At 40.1% G+C, this 20590-nt stretch overlaps 1 protein-coding gene across 1 annotated transcript; it reads left to right on the forward strand.

Annotated features, from left to right (window-relative positions):
* Positions 1–424: 424 nt before the first annotated feature.
* On the forward strand, positions 425–19208 carry cx43.4 (connexin 43.4). The gene is made up of 3 exons (XM_034186562.1): positions 425–622; positions 14511–15690; positions 17284–19208. Exons 2-3 carry the CDS (start codon positions 14544–14546, stop codon positions 17295–17297), a joined length of 1161 nt encoding a protein of 386 aa, XP_034042453.1. The 5' UTR covers positions 425–622; positions 14511–14543; the 3' UTR covers positions 17298–19208.
* The last annotated feature ends 1382 nt before the right edge of the window (positions 19209–20590 follow it).

The following is a 20590-nucleotide window of genomic DNA, read 5'->3' on the forward strand; positions in this document are numbered from 1 at the left end:
ATGAAGGTTGGCCCCCCCGCATCTGCCCCTGGCTTTTGTAAAATTGCAAAATAGAGCATTTTCCAATATGAAATTCCCAAGAGATAATACACATATCGGAACCAAATATCACCTGTTCCACGGTGTTGACACTCTACATATGGCTTTTTTTAAACTCCTATTTTGGGCCATGTTGGTATAATTTAACAAGCAAAATAGAATAAAGACCCACAGGTTCAGGTGAATTTTATGTGCTGTTTGAATGGAATATAACTTTAAAAGTAGTGTGTTTGAAGGAGAGGAGGGTGAAATTACCGATAGACCAGGCGGGATTGGGATTGCATCAGGAATGCTGGCGGTTGATGGTTTTCCTGGCGTGTCCTGGTAGGCGGGGGGTGGGGAGAAGAGGGCGGAGGAAGGCGGAGGGATCTCGGGATGGGGGAAGAGTCTTTGTCTTCTCTCCTGCCCGCAGTCCGGCTCTGAGACAGCGGAGAGCGCAGCCCTCCAACAAGGCAAGGAAAAACCTGGAACGGCTGATGTTAAAGCGGGACGACTTTTTTTTGTTCGGGAAAGGAAAAGCTCACCGACGGAAGAACGACCTCGAGGAGCTCGCGCGCGGGAACAGGATCAAAAACACCTGGAGGTAAAAAAAACCAAAACAAAAACACGCTGAGCTTTAGCGTTTTAGCTAACTGTGTAGCTAGTTTAAAATTTAAGTTTTGCTCTACTTTGAATTCTGTCTTTTTTTTTTTTTTTTTTTGGTCAGTGGTGTTTCATAAATCGTCTCAGAAAAGATCGTCTGGACACGCGCGCGTTGACTGGGAGGAGGCGAAATAAAGCATCGGAATTTGGATTTATGCAATTTATTTATTCTCAAAACACATTTTGGACAAATGTTACAGGAGAGTTGGCTGTCTTTTTCTTTTTTCTTAAGAGTGTTTAATCTCTTATTTCGAATGGATTTTTTGTTGGAGGAACCCGCAGGGAAGGATAGCGCACAAAACGTGGAGAATATCACTATGATGCAATTTTAAAGTGAATATTCTCATGTTTTTGAATGTTAGTGCAGCTGTACAAGCATCGGTTAGCCAAGAGGAGCGTTCTTTCTCAGCGCCTGTTCATTTTTTCCATTTTTACAGATATGATTCATTGGAGTGGTTTAATCCACCCAGGCCTCCACCCTGTTTTATGTGGCAACGTTCATTTTTTAAATATAAGTCAGACCAAACCAAAAGCCACTCGCACAGGGAAACCTTCGCCAGTGTCTGGCTTTCTGTCTGCAGGATATCTCTAGGTATTTGTGATGTCATAAAGCCAGACAAAGAAGAAGGATAATGGTGAAAATGATATGTGGTTGATGCAGAGCATGACAAAATTTAATCACGTACTCCTCATCCGTCTAGAATTTCATTAACAAAAATTAAATTTGGGCTTTAGGCCCCATTTAAAAAAAAAAAGTTTGTCATCCTTGACATCAGAAAAATGTGATGAGGAAGGGCACAGGAGCCTGAAAAGACACAGGAGCCGAAAATATCGCAGGAGTGCGCAGAAGGCCTGGAAAAAAACCCACTTGTGTGCCGTGGTGGCTGCTGTATCACTGTATTACGTTACTCAGCCATATATATTCAGTGATGAAAGTCTTCCGGAAATTACTACTGGAAGTCCAGGTTTTTAACTCACGTGGTGAGTGATTCTGGGTTATTTTTAACAACATACGCCAGAATCCATTTATTCAGTTCATTTCAGTTCCAGGCCCAAACAGTTGGTGGCGGTAATGCACCACTTTGGTTTGCAAGCCACCAATAATTTCCAAGGAAGAAGAGTTACTTTGTTTTGGTTAAAGAATATTAAATCATATTTTGGGGAACCCCGCGGTGGTTCTCCTAACGATTTACTTTGTTGTGGAGATTAAAAGTTGTGTTTTTCCTCTAGTAATCATGCATTAAGTGGAGATAACAGGTGAAGCTCCCAACTGCTAAAATGCTAATGGCGTTAGCATATCAAGTAATCAAAGAAAATAGCACAGTACTGGTTCATATTTCTTTACATTTTAAGAAATATATTTCTTGTCCCACATCAGAAATTGTAACATTTGCTGAATTAATGAATTAATCTACCATTACTAAATGCAAACATTACTTGTCACACTATTTCATTAGTCTAAAAATAAAGTTTTCTAATGTAAGAAAAGCTTTTTTTTTACTTAAAATGTACAGTAATCAGAGATTAATCTTGAAGTAAAAACATATTTGTCTTTGAGTTGTCACTTCTTTTACGGTGTAGTTTTCTGAACCACAATGTATGTTTTTTGTTTTGTTTTTTTTGGATTAAAGGCCGGCAGCAAAATACAAGTTTTGTGAAAAGACTGGGGTGGAAAAACTGACCTGACCCAACCAAAAATTACTTTTTAGATTTTATTGGTGGGTAAATGGTCCAGAAAATGCACCACAATGCATCTGACATCTCAATTTTTTTTCTGTTGATTGCAGCTGCTGCTGCTGCAGCTACTCACTCTTCTCTCACAAATGTGTTTAAATAAAGTCCATAAGTCCTGCTCACAGACTGATTGCCAGAGACAGGACATGTCCACATCCAGTAAAAAGTCTGGCCATCTCTAGTTCACTCACAGACAATTCACGCGCACATGTGAACAGTTAAAAGAAAAAAAAAAAACGTCTGGCTGCAGGCAGTTAGTACCTTGTTCTTCCCTCAAACTTTCATCACTGTTTAAAAAAAAAAAAGGGACATAAGTCCTGCTCACAGACTGATTGACAGAGACATGCTGATTCTTGCAACAGCTGTACTGGCGTCAGTGAATTTCGCCAAAAAAAGAAATTAAAAGATTCATATGGGCCGATTTTGGCATGCAGGCTGGGATGATGAACTTTTTATGGGGCCTTAGAAGAGATTGCTAATTTGCTGTGGTGGGGAATTTACAGCAGAAATGTGGATTTGGCTATTCCAACTAGTTTGTATAAGCAATAGACCCCTTTCCATTTGTCCTTTATTTCCTGCCCATACGAACTGGGAGCATTCGAAATGTCTTTAGTAACACTGTAAGTGCCTCTGTTTTGATGCCCCACACACACTGTCAGAAGCTAAATTTGATTGATGGCTCCTTAACCCTCTGGGGTCTGAGGGCATTTTTTGGACAGTTCACTTGCCTGGCATAAATGTGACAGAAGATTTTGCCATGAAAAGAGTGGTGGCAAAATTCATGCCGATGGCTTTGGCACAAATCTGATGGCGCAGCAAAAGCACCTCCGTGTTGAAGTCTCACAGGACATGTTGTGACATGCCCAGCTCTACTACCATTCGGAAGATTCAGGTGGCTTTTCAGTCGTGTGACTATCCGAGAAATTGTGGACGAGCTGGGCATGTTACAGCATGTCCTGTGAGGCTTCAACACGAAGGTGCTTTTGCTGCGCCATCAGTTTTGTGCCGATGAATTTCGCTGCAACTCTTTTCATGGCCAAATCTTCTGTCACAGTGGAATGTGCCGAAAAAGTGCTGATGTTCACCTCTTCCGCAATTTTTTGGATAGTCACACGACGGTCCCACATTACCACAGCGTTCACTTTGGAGTGATCCGGTCATTTCAGCATGTTGAAGGCCGACCGGAGCGCGGCGTGCTCTCCACCGTTGTGCGGACGTCTTTAAACCGGTTGTACCGCTCCTTAATCTGTATGATGCCCATAGGATCGTCACCGAAAGCCGTCTGAATAATCCGAATGGTTTCCACCTGGCTGTTGCCCAGTTTCTGGCAAAATTTGATGCAGTCGCACTGCTCCAGTCGTTCCACCATTTCCTTGCAAAGAAAAAATGACGAGAGACTCCACCCATCCTCACACAAAGGCTGCTTACAAGCAAATGACGCAATCGACAGGCGTGAAAAAATTCACGCATGCGCACAAAGGTTCAAGGTTGGCTCATGCAAGCACACGTGATTCAAATCCATCAGGTTTTTGAAAAAAATAAAAAGGTCGGATACTTCTCTAACAGACCTCGTATGTTTTTGTTGTTTTATAAGTGTAATAAAGGTTTACAATCAAAAATAGGCAAGGAAAAAATAAAGCGAAAAAATTTTCCACAAACATTTATTCAAAACACAGCAAACTATATTAAACTGTTTTGACACTTTATAAAGATAATTTGAGGTCTTGTGTGAAAGACTGTACAACAAAACAGTTTAAACAATAAACACAAATACACATTTTGAACAATATATACAAAATGGTCTATGCGTTTTGTTATTTTGATATGGTAAACAGAGCTTTACGCAGAGAAAGCAACAGTTATCCAGTAACATTCACAGGCAAACTAGTGGAGCAGTCCTGATAGTTACACACTCTATTTGTGCATGTGACATTGTCATCAGAGGCTCTCCATCTGCTTTCACTAATTGCTGTGCATAATGGCGCAGGGCGCATTTGGAGCCCAATAGTATGTACTCATTAGAGCACCCAGGGGGCTATTCAAACGGGCCAACTAGTAACATATCACTCCTGAAAATGGTCTTTGGCTTTTCACATGAGGTGAAGCTGCCCTACCATTGGATTTTGAATAACCATGTGACGGTGAACCAACATTGCGCACATCATCACACAGCTTCTATGAGGAGTACAAAGATGGTCAATGGCTGGCTCGAAAGTCTGTGGAGTTGACTTTTCAGAAAAAAAAAAGTAGGTTTCTATATCATATCATTAAAAAGTTATTTATAATTTAGTAAAGCTTGGTCTTACCCGTTGTAGACGACGGCGTTGGCCCCAGAGGGTTAAGCCACCTTGACACTTGCACAAATTTGATCCCCGCACTGGCATGCAATCTTGCATGCCAGTGAGTGAGCTCGTAAAGTGTGCGAGGCTGTGTGTCAGTGCACAAAGAGTTTTGAAATGTTCAGAATTTCTGGCATGCATAAATTTCGCACCACTTCTGTGAACTAGTCATGTGCGCAACCTATTCACAAACACTACATGTCAATGCATGTCATTGCGCGCATGGCCTCTCATACTTTACGCAAAGTTTACGTATGAATTGGCCAGTGCGGGGATCAAATTCATGTGAGTGTCAAGGTGGCTTTTCAGGCGTACCATCTAATGATGCGCATTGGCATGACAAATTGTCCAGTGCAAGCATGAACTCTGTGAAAATGCAAAGTTGACAAGACAAATATTTTTTGAGAAATTAGAGATTTTTATGTAACCACTAAACAATGGATATTGTGCTGCAATGCACCATGTGAGTTTGGGGTTTCAGATGTTATTGTGGTTCATGTTAGTTTAACAGTGTTGTTGATATGGATTTATTGTGTTTTTGTAGTACAGTTGGTTTAGTTAAGTGTTACATTGCTGTTACCATGAGTGACTAAGTGTCATGCTCTTGGTACCATAAGTGAAAAGTGTAGTGCTTTTACTGTCTTCTGCCACAGTCTTTGTCAAATTAAAAGCACCTGCTTACAGCAGAATGCAAAAAAGACAAAAAGGTGTGTGTGCGCGCGCAGTTTTGATCACGCACAAACCGGGGAGGGCTCATATTTGCCTTTTGGTATGTCTGTATTTTGGGTCAGGGATGAACGGCGCCAAAACTGAACATTGAAACATGATTTTAGAGATATATATATAGCTTCTCTAAAATCATGTCATTAATAATGGACACATTTACATTCTGGACTCACATGCCAATCCAGCAGTCGGAGGTAAATCATCTACATATTAAAAGCGTGAGTGCGTGCTTGTGCTATTTTATACATGGATGACACAAGAAAGTGAAAATACTTATTTCCATTCCAAGGGTTGAGTTCTTCTAAAAACTGTTGAGGTCTAAGGTTCTAAAAATATTCTGGAATCACACACCATTCCAAGTCATTATAGAAATTGCACAATTTGTCATCCTTGAAAAATGTCAACTACCTATTTTGTAAACACTACCCAAATTCCTCAAAATGGCATCACTCAGTGTTAGGTTACCGCCCTTTTATGTAGACAGCACTATAATTCAAAATCCAACAAATGCCATCATGTTGTACAACAGTGGACATGAATAGCAAAACCTTCCTTCATCTGAGCTAAGAACTGCACAAAGGAACAAAATGGCAGCTACATTGTCAATTACAGAATTAACTTTTAATTTAACCTTTTAGCCAGGCTAGTCCCATTGAGATCTCTTTTGAAAGGGAGACCTGGACAATTATACCTAACCTATCTGTGTGTTTTTAAAGGATATGTCACACCAATATCATAACAATTTAGATTTAGGCTGATAGTGATCATCCGATGATCCACCGGGATTAGTTTGTGCACTTCCGTGACCGGTTTCAAAGTATACGGCATTTGCAGCAAACAGCTACAGAGACTTCCGAAAACAAAGCACTCGTGAGTACTCCGGTGTTTCCGACAGGTGACGTAGCTACAAGAAGCGTCTCAACGTGTGCTTCAATGGAATATAGCTGCTAACATTAAGAACTGAGGCACAGATGCACTATGTGTGAAGGGGCCCTAAGGGAGAGGAATAAAAAACATCAGAAACCACTAATTATGAGCAGAGAGAATTACAGTCATGAGTACTTTGATGTTGTGTTGCTAACTGTATGAAAAAAGCACGCGACATGTCCGTTAAATGATATACAACAGAACACCAAAGTAAAACTGGAACAAAGTGACGAGTAGAACGTGTGACTGGGGATGTTGCTAAAACTTTTCATCGTTCTGGCCAACTCAACACTACTCCAAAACCTCTTGAAATCTTTGGAACATGTTTTTGAAGATTGTTCCGGAGTCCATGTGAAAAGAAATGCATTGCTATGCTATGCTGCCACCTGCTGCATGATTCAGGAATGTGCATACATATCGACAAAGTTGCTTCTTAAACCTCCAGTGATGAAACCAGCTCATCTCCCTTCTTGGGTTAGATAACGTTCATGAAATTTTAGTGGGTTCATTGAAAAAGTGATGTGAAACTGACACCGTAGCTCCCACAGTGGGTCATTCTTGCTGCCCCCCATCCCCCCACCCCAGTGCTTAGGGCCCCATAACTCAAAGGCTTTGGGATAAGGCCGGAATCATTATAAGTTGTCTTCCAGATGTGGGATTCACAAAAGCCTCTCTGTTCTGCAGTGTTTACTCAGTGCTGAAACCCTGCCACCCCGTGGTGCCGTTTTGTTGTTGTCAAATGTAATATTGGTAGTTTTTAATGGTCCTTGAGTGCCAGAAGTATTTTTAAATGTTTGCACAGCCTGTGAAAACTGGGCTGTGGACTGTAGCTTTTCCACAAAAGCCACATTGATAAATCCGCTCTGCACCCTGTCGATGAAACATCTGATCAAATCCAAATAAAGGTGGCTTTTGAATCAGTTTGACTGACTTAAAGTGCACGTACAGAGCAGCCAGTGGACCAAACAGTGTTTTTGTTTGTCTTTTTTCATAGTCAAACACTGCTTTGCTTTAAATGTGCAGTAAGTCTATTTCAGATAATCAGCGTGGACCCTCTTTCTCTTAAAATACTTTATTTTACTCTGTGTGTCGTTTTGGAAAGCTGTAGCTTTTGGTGCTATATTGATTAGCTCTTACATGGCTTATGCGCATGCTCTAGTCTTTTATTTTTTTTCTGGGGACGTTACAGCGCCACACACAGGCCTGGCATATGTACTACAACGTTAAACAGATCTTCAAGGCACAGAATTTGCCTTGAACATTTTTTGTAATCGAATTATTCGAGTTGCATGATTAATTGTTTCAGCCCTAAATATTGATAACTGACTCCTCAGCAGTGGTTGTCAGCTTCATTGCTTAACCCTGACTTTCTACTACATGGTGTGTGTGTGTGTGTGTGTGTGTGTGTGTGTGTGTGTGTGTGTGTGTGTGTGTGTGTGTGTGTGTGTGTGTGTGTGTGTGTGTGTGTGTGTGTGTGTGTGTGTGTGTGTGTGTGTGTCAAGAAAGCGGGCATGTAGCTTGTCATTTTCTCATCTTTCACAAAATGTGAACTGGTCACATGCTTTCTGTTTATACCAGAAGGAACAGCTTATTATTTTTGTTATGCAGAACTATAAGGAACATGATGGCATCATTACAGTGAAAGCCAATACTGTTACTGCAAAAAAGACTAGAGTAATGCTGGCAGAAATATTGCTGATCATGCAAATGTACCACTCGCTGCAGTCATTGCCACAACCCAAAAACACACACACACTCAAATTTTAAACCTGATCAGGGTTCTAGCTAGGATTAAAATTTTTGCGTAGTGGTAATGTCGAGGGAGCGAAGCGACGGGGGGGTCCAGAAGGGGGGAAGCTTTTGAAAATTCAAGCTAAAAATTGGCCATTCTAGGTTGTATCCAAAGGGGAAAAGCCAGGTACGACAGCCCACGTCCCTTCATCATGTCCGGAAGGCTGGGGAAGTTTGAGAGGGCAATCTCATTCTGGGTTAGCCAGTACATGGCCCTCAGTGAGGCATTTCGGAGTCCGTGGACATTTTTAAGTCAAGACTTAAAACTATTTTTATTCTCTTTCTTATTATTTTATGTTTTATTCTTTTACTTCTGTTTTGAATTAGGTATTTGAATTATTTATTTTTAATTTTTTATGTTGAACTGTTCTGTGTGAGGCACTTCGAGATGGCTTTTGTTGTAATTTGGCGCTTAAATTTTGTCTTAAAGTAAATAAATATGAAATTGGTTACTGGATCCTTAAACTCCGGACATAATAAACTCTACATGGTGGATCCTTGATCTCTGGACACAAACAGAAATAAAATCAGTTTTTGTCAAAAACATTTCCTTTCAGACATTATTATTGGCATGAATGTCTTTCTATATCCAAGCTGAGCTCTTGCAGCTGTGCTGCAGGTCAGGTTACGTCTTATTTTGGGAGGAAAAAACGTTTTAGTCGATTGTAGTTTGTCTGTATTGCAACGTTTGTAAGAGGTGGCATTTTATTTAAAGCGGCGATTCGTTTTGAAGTTATTCATTCCGAACGGACTCTGTCTCAGAGAGAGAGTCAGAGAGCCGCGCAGTGTTTTGAAGCTCTTTTCTCGACTGCGATGAGACAAGAGTCCCAGTTAGTGACTTTAATCCACACAAAAATGACTCATATTTTAATGGCTTTCAGAGGGGTTAAGAAGCGGACTTACCGCTTCTGAAGAGCAGCAAATCAAAGAGCCACGAGCCATTGAATCGAAGTCGTGCTGCAGAAACTGTTGATTACGGACGCTGTATTGAAAATCGTAACGGTCCAAAATTGTAGCGTAACGGGCCGTAACGCAAGTTTGCGCTAGCTAGAACCCTGCTGATGCAGCAGATTTAAAAACTTGTATTCAAGAAGTGCGTTTAGGTCTGACTCTGGTCTGAAATCGTATATAATAATCAAAAGAATATTATAGATTGAATATTGTGATGACTGCCGGTCTACTTTATTTTTGTTATGTTTGGGAAAAATAGCTTGATACATTTTAATAAACCTGTCCCACAAGTAGCACTAACCTGTTGCACATTAGCTGTTCAGAATCAGGTCTGGGGGCAGGTAGTGATGCCATTTGTCAGCACATCCACCACACCACGGGACTGTCATGGGTAGGGCTGGGTATCGAGAACTGGTTCTTTTTGGGTATCGTTAGGAAATTATTCAATCCACCTATATCAATAGGTTTTTTGCTTAATGATTCCCTTTTCGGTCCTTCAGAGCGGACATTGCTTTTTGGGGGGTGTTTGTCGGTAATGATGATTTGTCTGCGTTGATTACAGACCCACTGTCTGTAATCAACCACTTCTGCAGCACAACTCCACTTTGAAGCTTGAACCAATGAAGCAGTGCTCCGATCTACTGCTTCGTTGGTTCTTTGATTCGCTGCTCTTCAGAAGAGGCAAGTCTGCTTCTTAACCCCTCTCAAAGCCATTCAAATATGTCAATCATGAGTCACTTTTGTGTGATGACACCTCTTTCCAAACATTGTAATACAGACAATAAACTACAATCAACTAAAATGTTTTTTCCTCCCAAATTAGATGTCCTGCATTCTTTATGAATTACATCCTGACATGCAGCACAGCCAGCTGCAAGAGCTGAGCTCAGCTCAATTGTATGGAAAGACATTCATGCCAATAATGTCTGAAAGGAAATGCTTTTGACAAAAACTACAGATTTTATTTCTATTTATGTCCAGAGATCAAAGATCCACCTGGTAAGTTTATTATGTCCAGAGTTTAAGGATCCAGTGACCAATTTCATATATATTTATTTATTTACTTTAAGACTCAATAACATGTTGTTGACATAGAAAACCTGTAAAGCCTACTTTTAGTACACAGAAAATTCACAAGAGGTATCGATAAGGGAATCGGCTCGATAAGCGGAATCAATAATGGTATCTATATCGATAAAATCTTATCAATACTCATCTCTAGTCATGGGTCATGGATGGCAGCCACCCAGGCAGAAAAGGGCTATAATTTGACTTCTCAAATGTTATACAAATAATGAATGTTTTTACATTCTTTCAATGGTGCAGATATTTTGTGATGTGAAAGCTGGAACATACCATTCAACGAGTTTTATATAACGGCTAAAATAGATCTTTGTCATTGTATATTGTATTAATTTAAAAACGACAGAAAAGGGACTTACGTTTCGGTACCTCCCCAGCGCAGCAAAAAAGTAGTGTCAGAAATTAATCCGGCTTTAGTGCGTCACTGCTGCTTTGACATAAACAATCCAACACGAACTTTAAATAGGAGTCCAAAAATAATTCTGATGAAGCCTGCCATACGTGCATGAAATTGTCGTCCGTCGGCAAAACAAACTCCATCATGTTTGCTTTAAAGCCAAGCTTGTATGCGCTGACACAAGCAGGAAGGCACTTGTGCATGCGTGTACTACCAATTTCCTCAGTGCAGCAAAAACGGAGCAGTGGATTTGGGGTGTGTGTGTGTGTGTGTGTGTGTGTGTGTGTGTGCGCGCACAGAATGCAATGGTGCCAAACATATGGAACCAAATTGCACTCTTAATTAGGGGTGCAATTTTCACTTCTGATCCGATCCCTATGCCTGAATTTGGATATCTGCCAATATCGATACTTTTCCGATTCATTACCAGAGTTCTGTTTCCTTTGATATTATTATCATTATTGTTGATTGTATGAGGATTTTCTTTAAAAAGAAACCTGAAAGTTCAGCTACAATTTGCCAGGTGTATCTCAGATGAAAGCCTAGACTATTATATCCATGTTTTTATAGACTTAAAGAGAAAAGACAGCACTGTCTGTCTCTCCTTCTCAGTTTTCAGTTTCAGTGCTATCACATCCTTTGTGTCTGCTCCGCGCTCGCTGTCTCATGTGCACTGATGTTTCTCAGCAGAATGTAACGTCTCATGCCTCGGTTCAGGAATCCACCCACCCCCTCCCTCGCTCGCAGTCTGCAGCCAGTTGACTCTGCACACACGGACAGCTCCTTCGGTAAACTGCGCATTTTAGACAGCTTTGGACAAGGCGCCCACTGTTTTAAACAGCTGTCTTTTTCGAAATTTGAACGTCCATATGAGGGCTGGACGGCTTGCTTCCTAAAATCATGCAGCCAATTAATGGATGCATTTTGACTTATGCGTAATTACAAGAAGTGTGTGTCAACAATCACATAACGTATGTCCTGCATATGTTGGATGTATGAGTCATACACTGTTACATGTTGAAAATTTTCAGCATGCCCAAGATTTTTCCATGTGCTCAGTGTATTATGACATATATCGGTGTGTTTCAACATGCTCTTACCTTACGCAAAAGTTATAGCATATTAGATGTATGCCAGCGTTTTTTAATAAGGTCGGCATACACTGGCTAAATCGTGAAGGTGTCGCAGTGGAATTACTTGTATCAAATTTTGTTTTAGTTTATTTTAAGACACTCTAAGTTGTTATGAAACCACAAATTGCTGAAGTCAAATGTTTCGATGAATGTAGAGAGAGAACAGTAACCGTTCAATGCAAATATGTGGTCTTATCAAATAGCAATAACACCGTATTCTAATCCATGTGTCAGACTGTATATTATAGTTCTACTATCTTGCCAACATGGGAAAATAGTCTTTGCACACAACTTGTATTGTCATTATACAATTTGTGTAAAAAGACTATTCTCTGGGGTGGATAAATTGACATGACCCAACAAATAATTGAATTTTTTTGGTGGGGGGGGGGGCGCAAATAGACCTGATAATGGCTGCCCCAGGTCCTTTTATTTTTTATAATAGCAGAGGTTTACACAATGTGATTTGAATTTCAAAAAAACCATGTTAAACTCTGGAGATGATTTTCCTATCTGTGGTGTGATTTTAAGTAGGCTGTCCATGCTCAGAAACCAACAAACCTGAGATGTTTTGTAAAGAAGAATGGCCCAAAAAACCCTTCAACCAGAAACCAGACTCTCACTGGAAGCTATAGGAAGTGTTTAGAGGCTGTTATTTCTGCAAAAGGAGGTTCTTCTAAATATTGATGTTTTTCTGTTAGGTTGCCCAAATTTATGCACCTGCCTAATTTTGTTTGATTGTTAGAATTGTTGCACACTTTCTATAAATCCTGTAAACTTCATTTCACTTCTCAAATATCACTGTTTGTTTGCTATATGATATATTTAGCTGAAATTGCTGATCCAAACAACCAATGGTTTATAAAGGAAAATCATGGAAATCATCAGGGGTGCCCAAACATTTACATACAACTATATATAACTCCGAAGACAAATGGTGTATAATTTAGTATAAGCTTGTGCAGGGTTGTGGTTATGAGCTATCAGTTGCACATCTGCAAACAAAAACAAAAGTATTGCATCACCCTTCAGTGTGTACTCAGTGTTCCAAACCAGTTTCAAAAGGGGCAGTGTGGAAACAAGATTTGAGGGATCTTTTTTATGCAGGATTTGCCAGAGGAAGAAAACAAGAACAATAAATCAAAACAAACTTAAGCTCCACTGGCTATTTTCTCTGACTTTGATGCTGATATCTCTGGCACTCATTTAAAATATACACTAGGGTGTTGCCCATGGGGGTCTACAGGCTCTAGATTGGATAGTGTTTATAAAATAGGTAGCTGACATTTTTCAAGGGTGGTAATAAATTAAGCAATGTGTTGGAATGGTGTGACTCACTACAGGGTCTGCAGTCAATGTAGAGAAATGATCATTTTCCCGACAAACACCCCCAAAAATGACGACTGCTCTGAAGGACCAATAAGGGAACCGTTAAGCAAAAGGCTATTGATGTCGGCGGATTGAAGCACTTGTTAATGATTCTCAAAAAGAACCGGTTCTCGATACCCATCTGTAGTGCATTGTAACACAATGTTCATTGTTTACTGGTTAGCTAAAATTGCTAATCTCTCCAAAAATATTAGTCCTATCAACTTTACGTTTTTGCAGCGTTCATCCTTGACCCAAAATTCATACCCATACCAAACGGCAAATGTCACTTCTCCTCGGTTTTTGTATGATCGAAGCCACACACACACACACAGGCCTCTTGGCTACTATAATATAGATTTTAGTATCATAGATTGTTTACACAACAGTTCACTAAAGTCTTTGCAGACTGAAAACAGATGATTTAATTCAAATTAATTTTAAACAATTTAAGATGTTATTCAGGCATTTACATTTGTTGCAGATTTTTGCGAATTCAGACTGACTGAGCCAAAGCAGTTTATCAATCTCGGTCATGTAGGAATTGGTTCAATTGCAGTTCTGATTATGTGCACAGCTCTGGTCAGTTTTCATGAAACAGTCTGCATTTAATTTTAGCTCAAACTGTAGCTACACCAACTCACTCATACGTGGTGTGTACAGCATGCAGACAAAAAGCAAAATGTTCTGTCATCATTTTCACATGCTGGAAACATTAAATAATTTATACCTTTTACTGTACATTCTATGATTGAACAAGAAATCAGACATGGAAATTTATATAAAAAAAAATAAAGGAACAAATTTTTGTTCTAAAACCATTTCAGTGGATTTGAAAAAATTCACAGGTTTGCTATTTGGTTCCAAAAAGCCACCGTCTGTTCTGCACTTTTACCGAACACTCACGGTGCTGTGTTTGACATGAAGCTGGATCTGTAGCAAAGGAAAAACTGGTGTGTGTGTGCAGTATGCCTGTTCTCTTATTTATTTTTGAAAATGACATTCCTGGTTATTATGTTTAACACAAAACTTCAAATTCAAAATAACATGGAAAAATGATCCACCCACCTAAACACTCCATGAGACACAAAACAAGCCTTCCAAATGTTCCCGAACATTTGATTTCACTCCCTTACAAGGCAAACATGCTTTCTTTGTTGCTGGTCTTTTGTCTCGGTTGGTTTTCTCCCAATCGTTCAGAACCACTGCATGGCATAAAACTAGACTCGGCAGTAGATACGTGGAGTCAGAGGTGGTTAATCTAAAACTGCCTCCTTTCCGAATAAATATGTATTGAACTCTGTGAAATGCTGTGTTATAATGACTTGATCATGTTATACTGTTGGGTCACTTTCTTGTGTCTGTGTGTGTGTTTTACAGTTCTGAGAGTCTTCCCACCTTTCCAGATCCAAAATGAGCTGGAGCTTTCTGACCCGTCTACTGGATGAAATTTCAAACCACTCCACCTTTGTGGGCAAAATCTGGCTCACCCTCCTCGTTGTGTTTCGCATTGTGCTAACAGCTGTTGGGGGCGAGTCGATCTACTATGATGAACAGAGTAAATTTGTGTGCAACACAAATCAACCTGGTTGCGAGAACGTATGCTACGATGCCTTTGCACCACTGTCACACATTCGTTTCTGGGTGTTTCAGGTCATCATGATCACTGCGCCCACAGTCATGTATTTAGGCTTTGCTATGCATAAGATCGCCCGCATGGATGACAGTGACTACCGGCCCCGGAACAGGAAGAGGATGCCTATAGTAAGTCGTGGTGCCAACCGGGACTATGAGGAAGCAGAGGATAATGGGGAGGAGGACCCCATGATCCTGGAGGAGATTGAGCCCGAAAAGGAAAAGGAGGTGCCAGAGAAGCCCAGCAAAAAGCATGATGGACGTCGACGTATCAAGCGAGACGGCTTAATGAAGGTCTACGTGTTTCAGCTTCTCTCACGTGCCATCTTTGAGGCTGCCTTCCTGTTTGGACAATACATTCTTTATGGACTGGAAGTGGCACCATCTTATGTATGCACACGCTCACCTTGCCCCCACACCGTGGATTGCTTTGTGTCACGTCCTACTGAGAAAACTATCTTCCTCCTCATTATGTATGGCGTTAGCGCCTTGTGTCTGCTCTTCACAGTTTTGGAGATCCTCCACCTTGGCATCAGTGGCATTCGTGACTGCTTTTGTACACCACGGTCTCGACCTCCCACTCCCCGTCACTTGGCTCTGGCCAGCCAGAGGTCCTCCATCTGCCGCCAACCATCTGCCCCACCTGGCTACCACACAGCTGTGAAGAAGGACCCATCTGGAAAAATGAGCTTCAGAGATAACCTGGGGGACTCGGGTCGTGAGTCATTTGGAGATGAAGCTTCATCAAGGGAGCTGGAGCGGCTTCGTAGACACCTGAAACTGGCCCAGCAACACCTGGATATGGCGTATCAGGCTGAAGAGGGCAGCCCGACACGCAGCAGCAGCCCAGAGTCTAATGGCACGGCGGTAGAACAGAACAGGCTCAACTTCGCTCAGGAGAAGCAAAGCAGTACACGTGAGAAAGGTGAGGCTGCACACTTACGAGTGCACATTTTTAGTCTTGTATCCACGGTTGTTGGTGGAGTCTGTCTCATACATGAACATGCTGTCATTCTTAAATGTCTCAAGATTAAATATCTTAAGCCTGGTTCACACGTCAGCATTTTAAAATTATCTTTAGGTTTCCAAAACCTGAGAGACCACACACGTGAAGATAAAAAATCATGGATCTGACAGGTTTGGTCGTACAGTGTGTGGTGTTCAGCCACACGGTAAGAACAACACACACGAACAGATTTCACACACGAACATTTACAGTTCAGACAGGAAATCTCGCAAAATCTCTTGAGATTAAACGTGACTTCAGAGTAAACAAATGGAGGTACTTTGTGGACTATTTAAAACAGAGGGGAAAAAAACAATAGAAAAAGAAAAGGCGTTCTTTAAAGGAGTGGAGACAGCGCGACCACCGGACTTTCTGGTAAGTCAGAACAGCTGTTTTGATTTTATTTTCCGCTCCGTACGTCCGTCACCTCGCTTTGTGATTGGCCGCACATCACATTCGTTTGTGGTCGGAGGACACCACATGCTGCGATATCGGGCCAAAAAAATCCAACATGTTGAATATCCCCGATTTGCGATCGGAGCGCCCCTGGTGGCCTTCCGAGCAGATCAGAGCGCTCTTTACACACCACACACGACAGGAATATCTGATAAGATTCTCTTAACGTCATCATGACTGTCGGGATGTCCTTAAGATTGTCGGAAGGGGAAGATCGGGTCCGATATCGGCCTAATTATCCTGCCGTGTGAACCCGGCTTAAGGTTTTTTTATTTTAATTTTTCTTAACAGGTAATCAAGTGAAATAGCACAGTGCTGTTTCAGAATGCTTTATATTTTAAGACATCTATTTCTTGTCTTACATCAGAAACATTTTGACATTTGCTGAATGAATCTACCAGAGTTGAAAATGTACACATTACTTTTCACGTTATTTTATTTGTCTAAAAATAAATGTCCAAGGTTCCTTATATTAATCAAGAAATTATCTCAACAACAGATAAGTTATGGTTTTAATTTACAGATGATCATCACAGATTTGTAAAGAATCTGTAATTAAAACTATTTTAATTACAAGTTTTCTAATGTAAGAACTTAAAAATGTACATTAATCAGAAATTAATCTTGAAGTTAAAAACACATTTGTAAGAATTTTAAGGTGGCCAAGAATTTAAAAACAGATTATTAACGCCAAAGCTCCTACCAAAACTAGGAAAACTCATGCACAAATACATGAGTGGTTACAATACACTAAAGTACTGCTGGTGCACAGGGTAATGAAAAGAATTAACACAGTGCAGAACACTGAGGTGTACTGATATTGTTACATTATACAGACACACACTCTGAGTCATGTTTAATGCCAGACTCCTTATTTTCATTAGTTTAACAATGTCATCCAATATTTGCACTTTTCATGCCATGAATTGTGTTGTTTGGAATAAATATTGAAGTTATTTTTGATACTCTGTAACAATCCCATGCCTGGGAATGGTGTCTGTTTTTTTTTTTTTTATCCAAAGAACAGATTTGCTGATATTTTGTCTTTGTTTGCAGGTCTCCGTGCGTAGGTGGTTACTGGCCCAGCTGATACTGTGGATTAGGTTCACATCAGGGACAGAGTGGACACAAAGGGAATCTTACATGGAGCAGGTGTCTGTGTGTGCGAGTGTCTATTTGAAGGATGGATGAAGTCAGGCTGAGCCTTTTCAGTGTTAATGGCCAATGGTCAGAATGGATAAGGGGAATGGTGTCCCACCCATCCAGATAAACTTGAGCTCATAACTTGTCTGAAGATCCAAAGTGCTTACAAACTTAGGTTGACATGTAAGTCTACCTCAGGGAAGCTATTCTCCCTTTTTTCTTCTTTTTTATACGTAGGTCTTAGTTATGTAAAAAATTGCAGTGCATGCATCTCGAGTTGACCTTGGATCCAAACTGGAACTTGTGGTATTTTTAAGCCAAACAAACCATAGTGTGGAAATGATAAATTATAAGAGTTCCGTCTTGTTTGGTCAGTGAATCTGAGAGATTTTGTAGATGCATATGAAAAGGTCATAGTACAGAACATTCCTGATTGTGTTTTTGTGTTATTTTTATGAAGGTACTAGAGTTACTGGTGTACGGACGGAGATGTTAAATTTCATACAAAGGTTTTTTTCAAGTGTGTCCAGTTTGGACATTGTTTTTGATTTTGACTGACATGAGATGCAGACTTGGAGACGTAACCTCAGTTGTTTTTGTTTAATTAGGGGTGGCATTGCGCCAAACAATTCTTGTGCCCGGTATGGTGACTGGAACACATTTGCAGTGCCTTCGTCCAAAGGAATAAACAAACCTGGATAATGCTTGAAAAACATGTAACTGATATTGTATTGTTTAAACATGTATTTGAAACTGTTCTTTTATTATTAATGTTTATTTTGAGTATTCTTATATTGGGCAGATGCTCTTGTCACTGTGGCAAACACTTTTGTTTCATAGAATGTTCACTGCTGTCTTAAGTTCCATCAAGACCAATTTGATGCATAATGTTTTGTTACATCAGATGCACTTCACTGGTTTCAACAATTTGAGAAATGCAATTTATTACTCCATAACTTGTTCTTATTACTTACACAGTGCCATCACAAGCAAATGTTTATTTAAAATATAAACAGGCTTGTTTAAACTATTTACTCGATAAAAGGAATACAGGTAAACCTCGTTAACTCGCTTCAGTCATGTTTCGGCTTTACTCACGGTCGATTCGTGGACCCCAAAAATTTAGACTATTGTATGAAAGTCCATTTTGATTTAACTGTTTTTGGAAGGGATCATCACTGCAGACGATTCTGGACGATTTCGTCTTCCTACGCCGGCTGCTGCATGTCAGTGATGAGGGCAGACGATTTGAAGTTTATGGATATGATTCTTTAGATCCTTACTGCCGGTTCAAATTGGGCTGGAATTTACGTGCGGTAGGCGATGAAGAAATCATTTCTGTGGCAGGTGATGAAGAAATCATCACCATCCAGGAAGGAATTGTGCTTCAAATGGTCAAAACTGTTGTAATATGGCAAGATAAACTGATTTTTAAAGGGTTTTTTTTGCTTGTTTGTTTTTTGGTCAACCTCTAACTCGTCTGATTTTTTTTTTTGTTTTGTTTTTTTTTGTGGACCCCAACTTGCACGTGTTAATGAGGTTCACATGTATGTTGATGGTCAATGTCTTAAAAGTGCTGATTTTTGTGGAGGGTTTCATGCTGTTCGAGCATCAGAAAGGGTTGTAAACTTGTTGCATTTTAATGTGAATTCAATGCCTTGAATGCGCTTGACTATGCCATCTTTTGTATTCACAACCATACCCGCAGAGCCATGAAAAGTGCCAACTCCAATATTGTCAAACTAGGTATTTTTGAACGGTGGTTTTTCTACTTTTTCTACTTTTTATATTGATAGTACTTTGTGGTTAGTTTCTAAAATAAAGAAGAAAAAAAATCAGCAAATCTCATTGTGACTCATCTGTGCTACAAATTAGTGACGCCATCTTGAAACACTGCACAAGAACATGTTTGGAATGTTGCTGTGGATCTCACCCGAAGTTGTCATTGGTTCTCTGAAATGTTGCAGTCACTTTATTTGAAGATTACATGATAACATAATCATGTCTAATTTGCATATGGTGGGAAACTGAATAGTGGGAGTGGGGATTACATGTGGGGACTTGATTCAGCTTTTAACCACCTGACTAGTTTGTATGGAGTAAGTCACTGGATTTGTCATTACATAGGATTTTTAGTCACTGGGAAAGTCAAAAAGTCATGGAATTGGTCACTAAACACTTAGAGCTGAGAAACAAATTGCTTTATTTTTGCCACCGTGAAACAAACCAGATGCTGAATGCTGTTAGCTCTGCTGTGCATAGAACTGTGAACAACTTGAAATAAAATAACACTAACCGTCATACTCATGAATTATATTTCTGAAGGGACTCGAGAGTCAAAAGACTGAGCGGCTGTAGCAGGATTCCTTTGTCTTTAGTGACACCTAGCGGCCAAACAAATTATTTTATCTTGTCAAAAACAATTGATCTATTTATGAAGGGGAAAAAATGGTTTATCTCTAAATGAGGTTCTTGTATATTTCTGGGTAAAGGGGCAAAAACCTGTTTTGGTGTAGGCATGGGGTTACCTCCATTTGACCCTCATGTGCCTCTCCTGCCAGCATTGGATCCTCTTTTCCACACGTTTGCTGAAAAAATGCCTTTAAAAATGACACCATAATCCTGTATTTCACTTTTTGGTTCAGTATTTTGAAAACCCAAGTAGGCTTTAAACATCTTAATGCAAATTAATTCAATGTGATTCAGGGAGGCCATAATAAACAGTTCAATGTCTCCTTGACATTTGATCAGTTCTGTCCAAAATGTCACCACTTTATATTTGACAAACCACAAACCTTCCACCACAATCCGTATTGATGATTTTGGTTCAACCGTTATAACCTTTAGGTCACCCATGAGAAAATGTCATGTGAACAATAGAAAGGTGATATGAATTCAAATTTGAAGTGGTAAACATAGATCTACCTTTAACAAATTATTCAAAAGTCATTCAATTTAGCAGGGGTGGTGGCCAAGTTAGTGCGCTTGGTTTTGGTGCAGAAGGTTCCCGGTTCAAATCCCACCCCTGCCACATTTCTTCATGCAAGGTAGAGTTGCGTCGAGTGGCATCGCTGGCGTAAAACCTGTGCCAAATCATGCAGCTCCAGCTCGGATTTGTTGTGTCCACCTGAGTGCAAAACAAGGGAGCAGCCGAATGGACTTACTACTCAAAAGTCATTCATTATAACTCAGTTGAATTTATTTTATTTATATAGTGCCA

This window comes from Thalassophryne amazonica, chromosome 14, assembly GCF_902500255.1.
Source record: "Thalassophryne amazonica chromosome 14, fThaAma1.1, whole genome shotgun sequence".
In the NCBI taxonomy this organism is placed as follows: Eukaryota; Metazoa; Chordata; class Actinopteri; order Batrachoidiformes; family Batrachoididae; genus Thalassophryne; species Thalassophryne amazonica.

Coding starts and splice junctions, on each gene's coding strand:
- cx43.4 (XM_034186562.1), top strand. CDS start 14,544: ATGAGCTGGAGCTTTCTGACCCGTCTACTGGATGAAATTTCAAACCAC.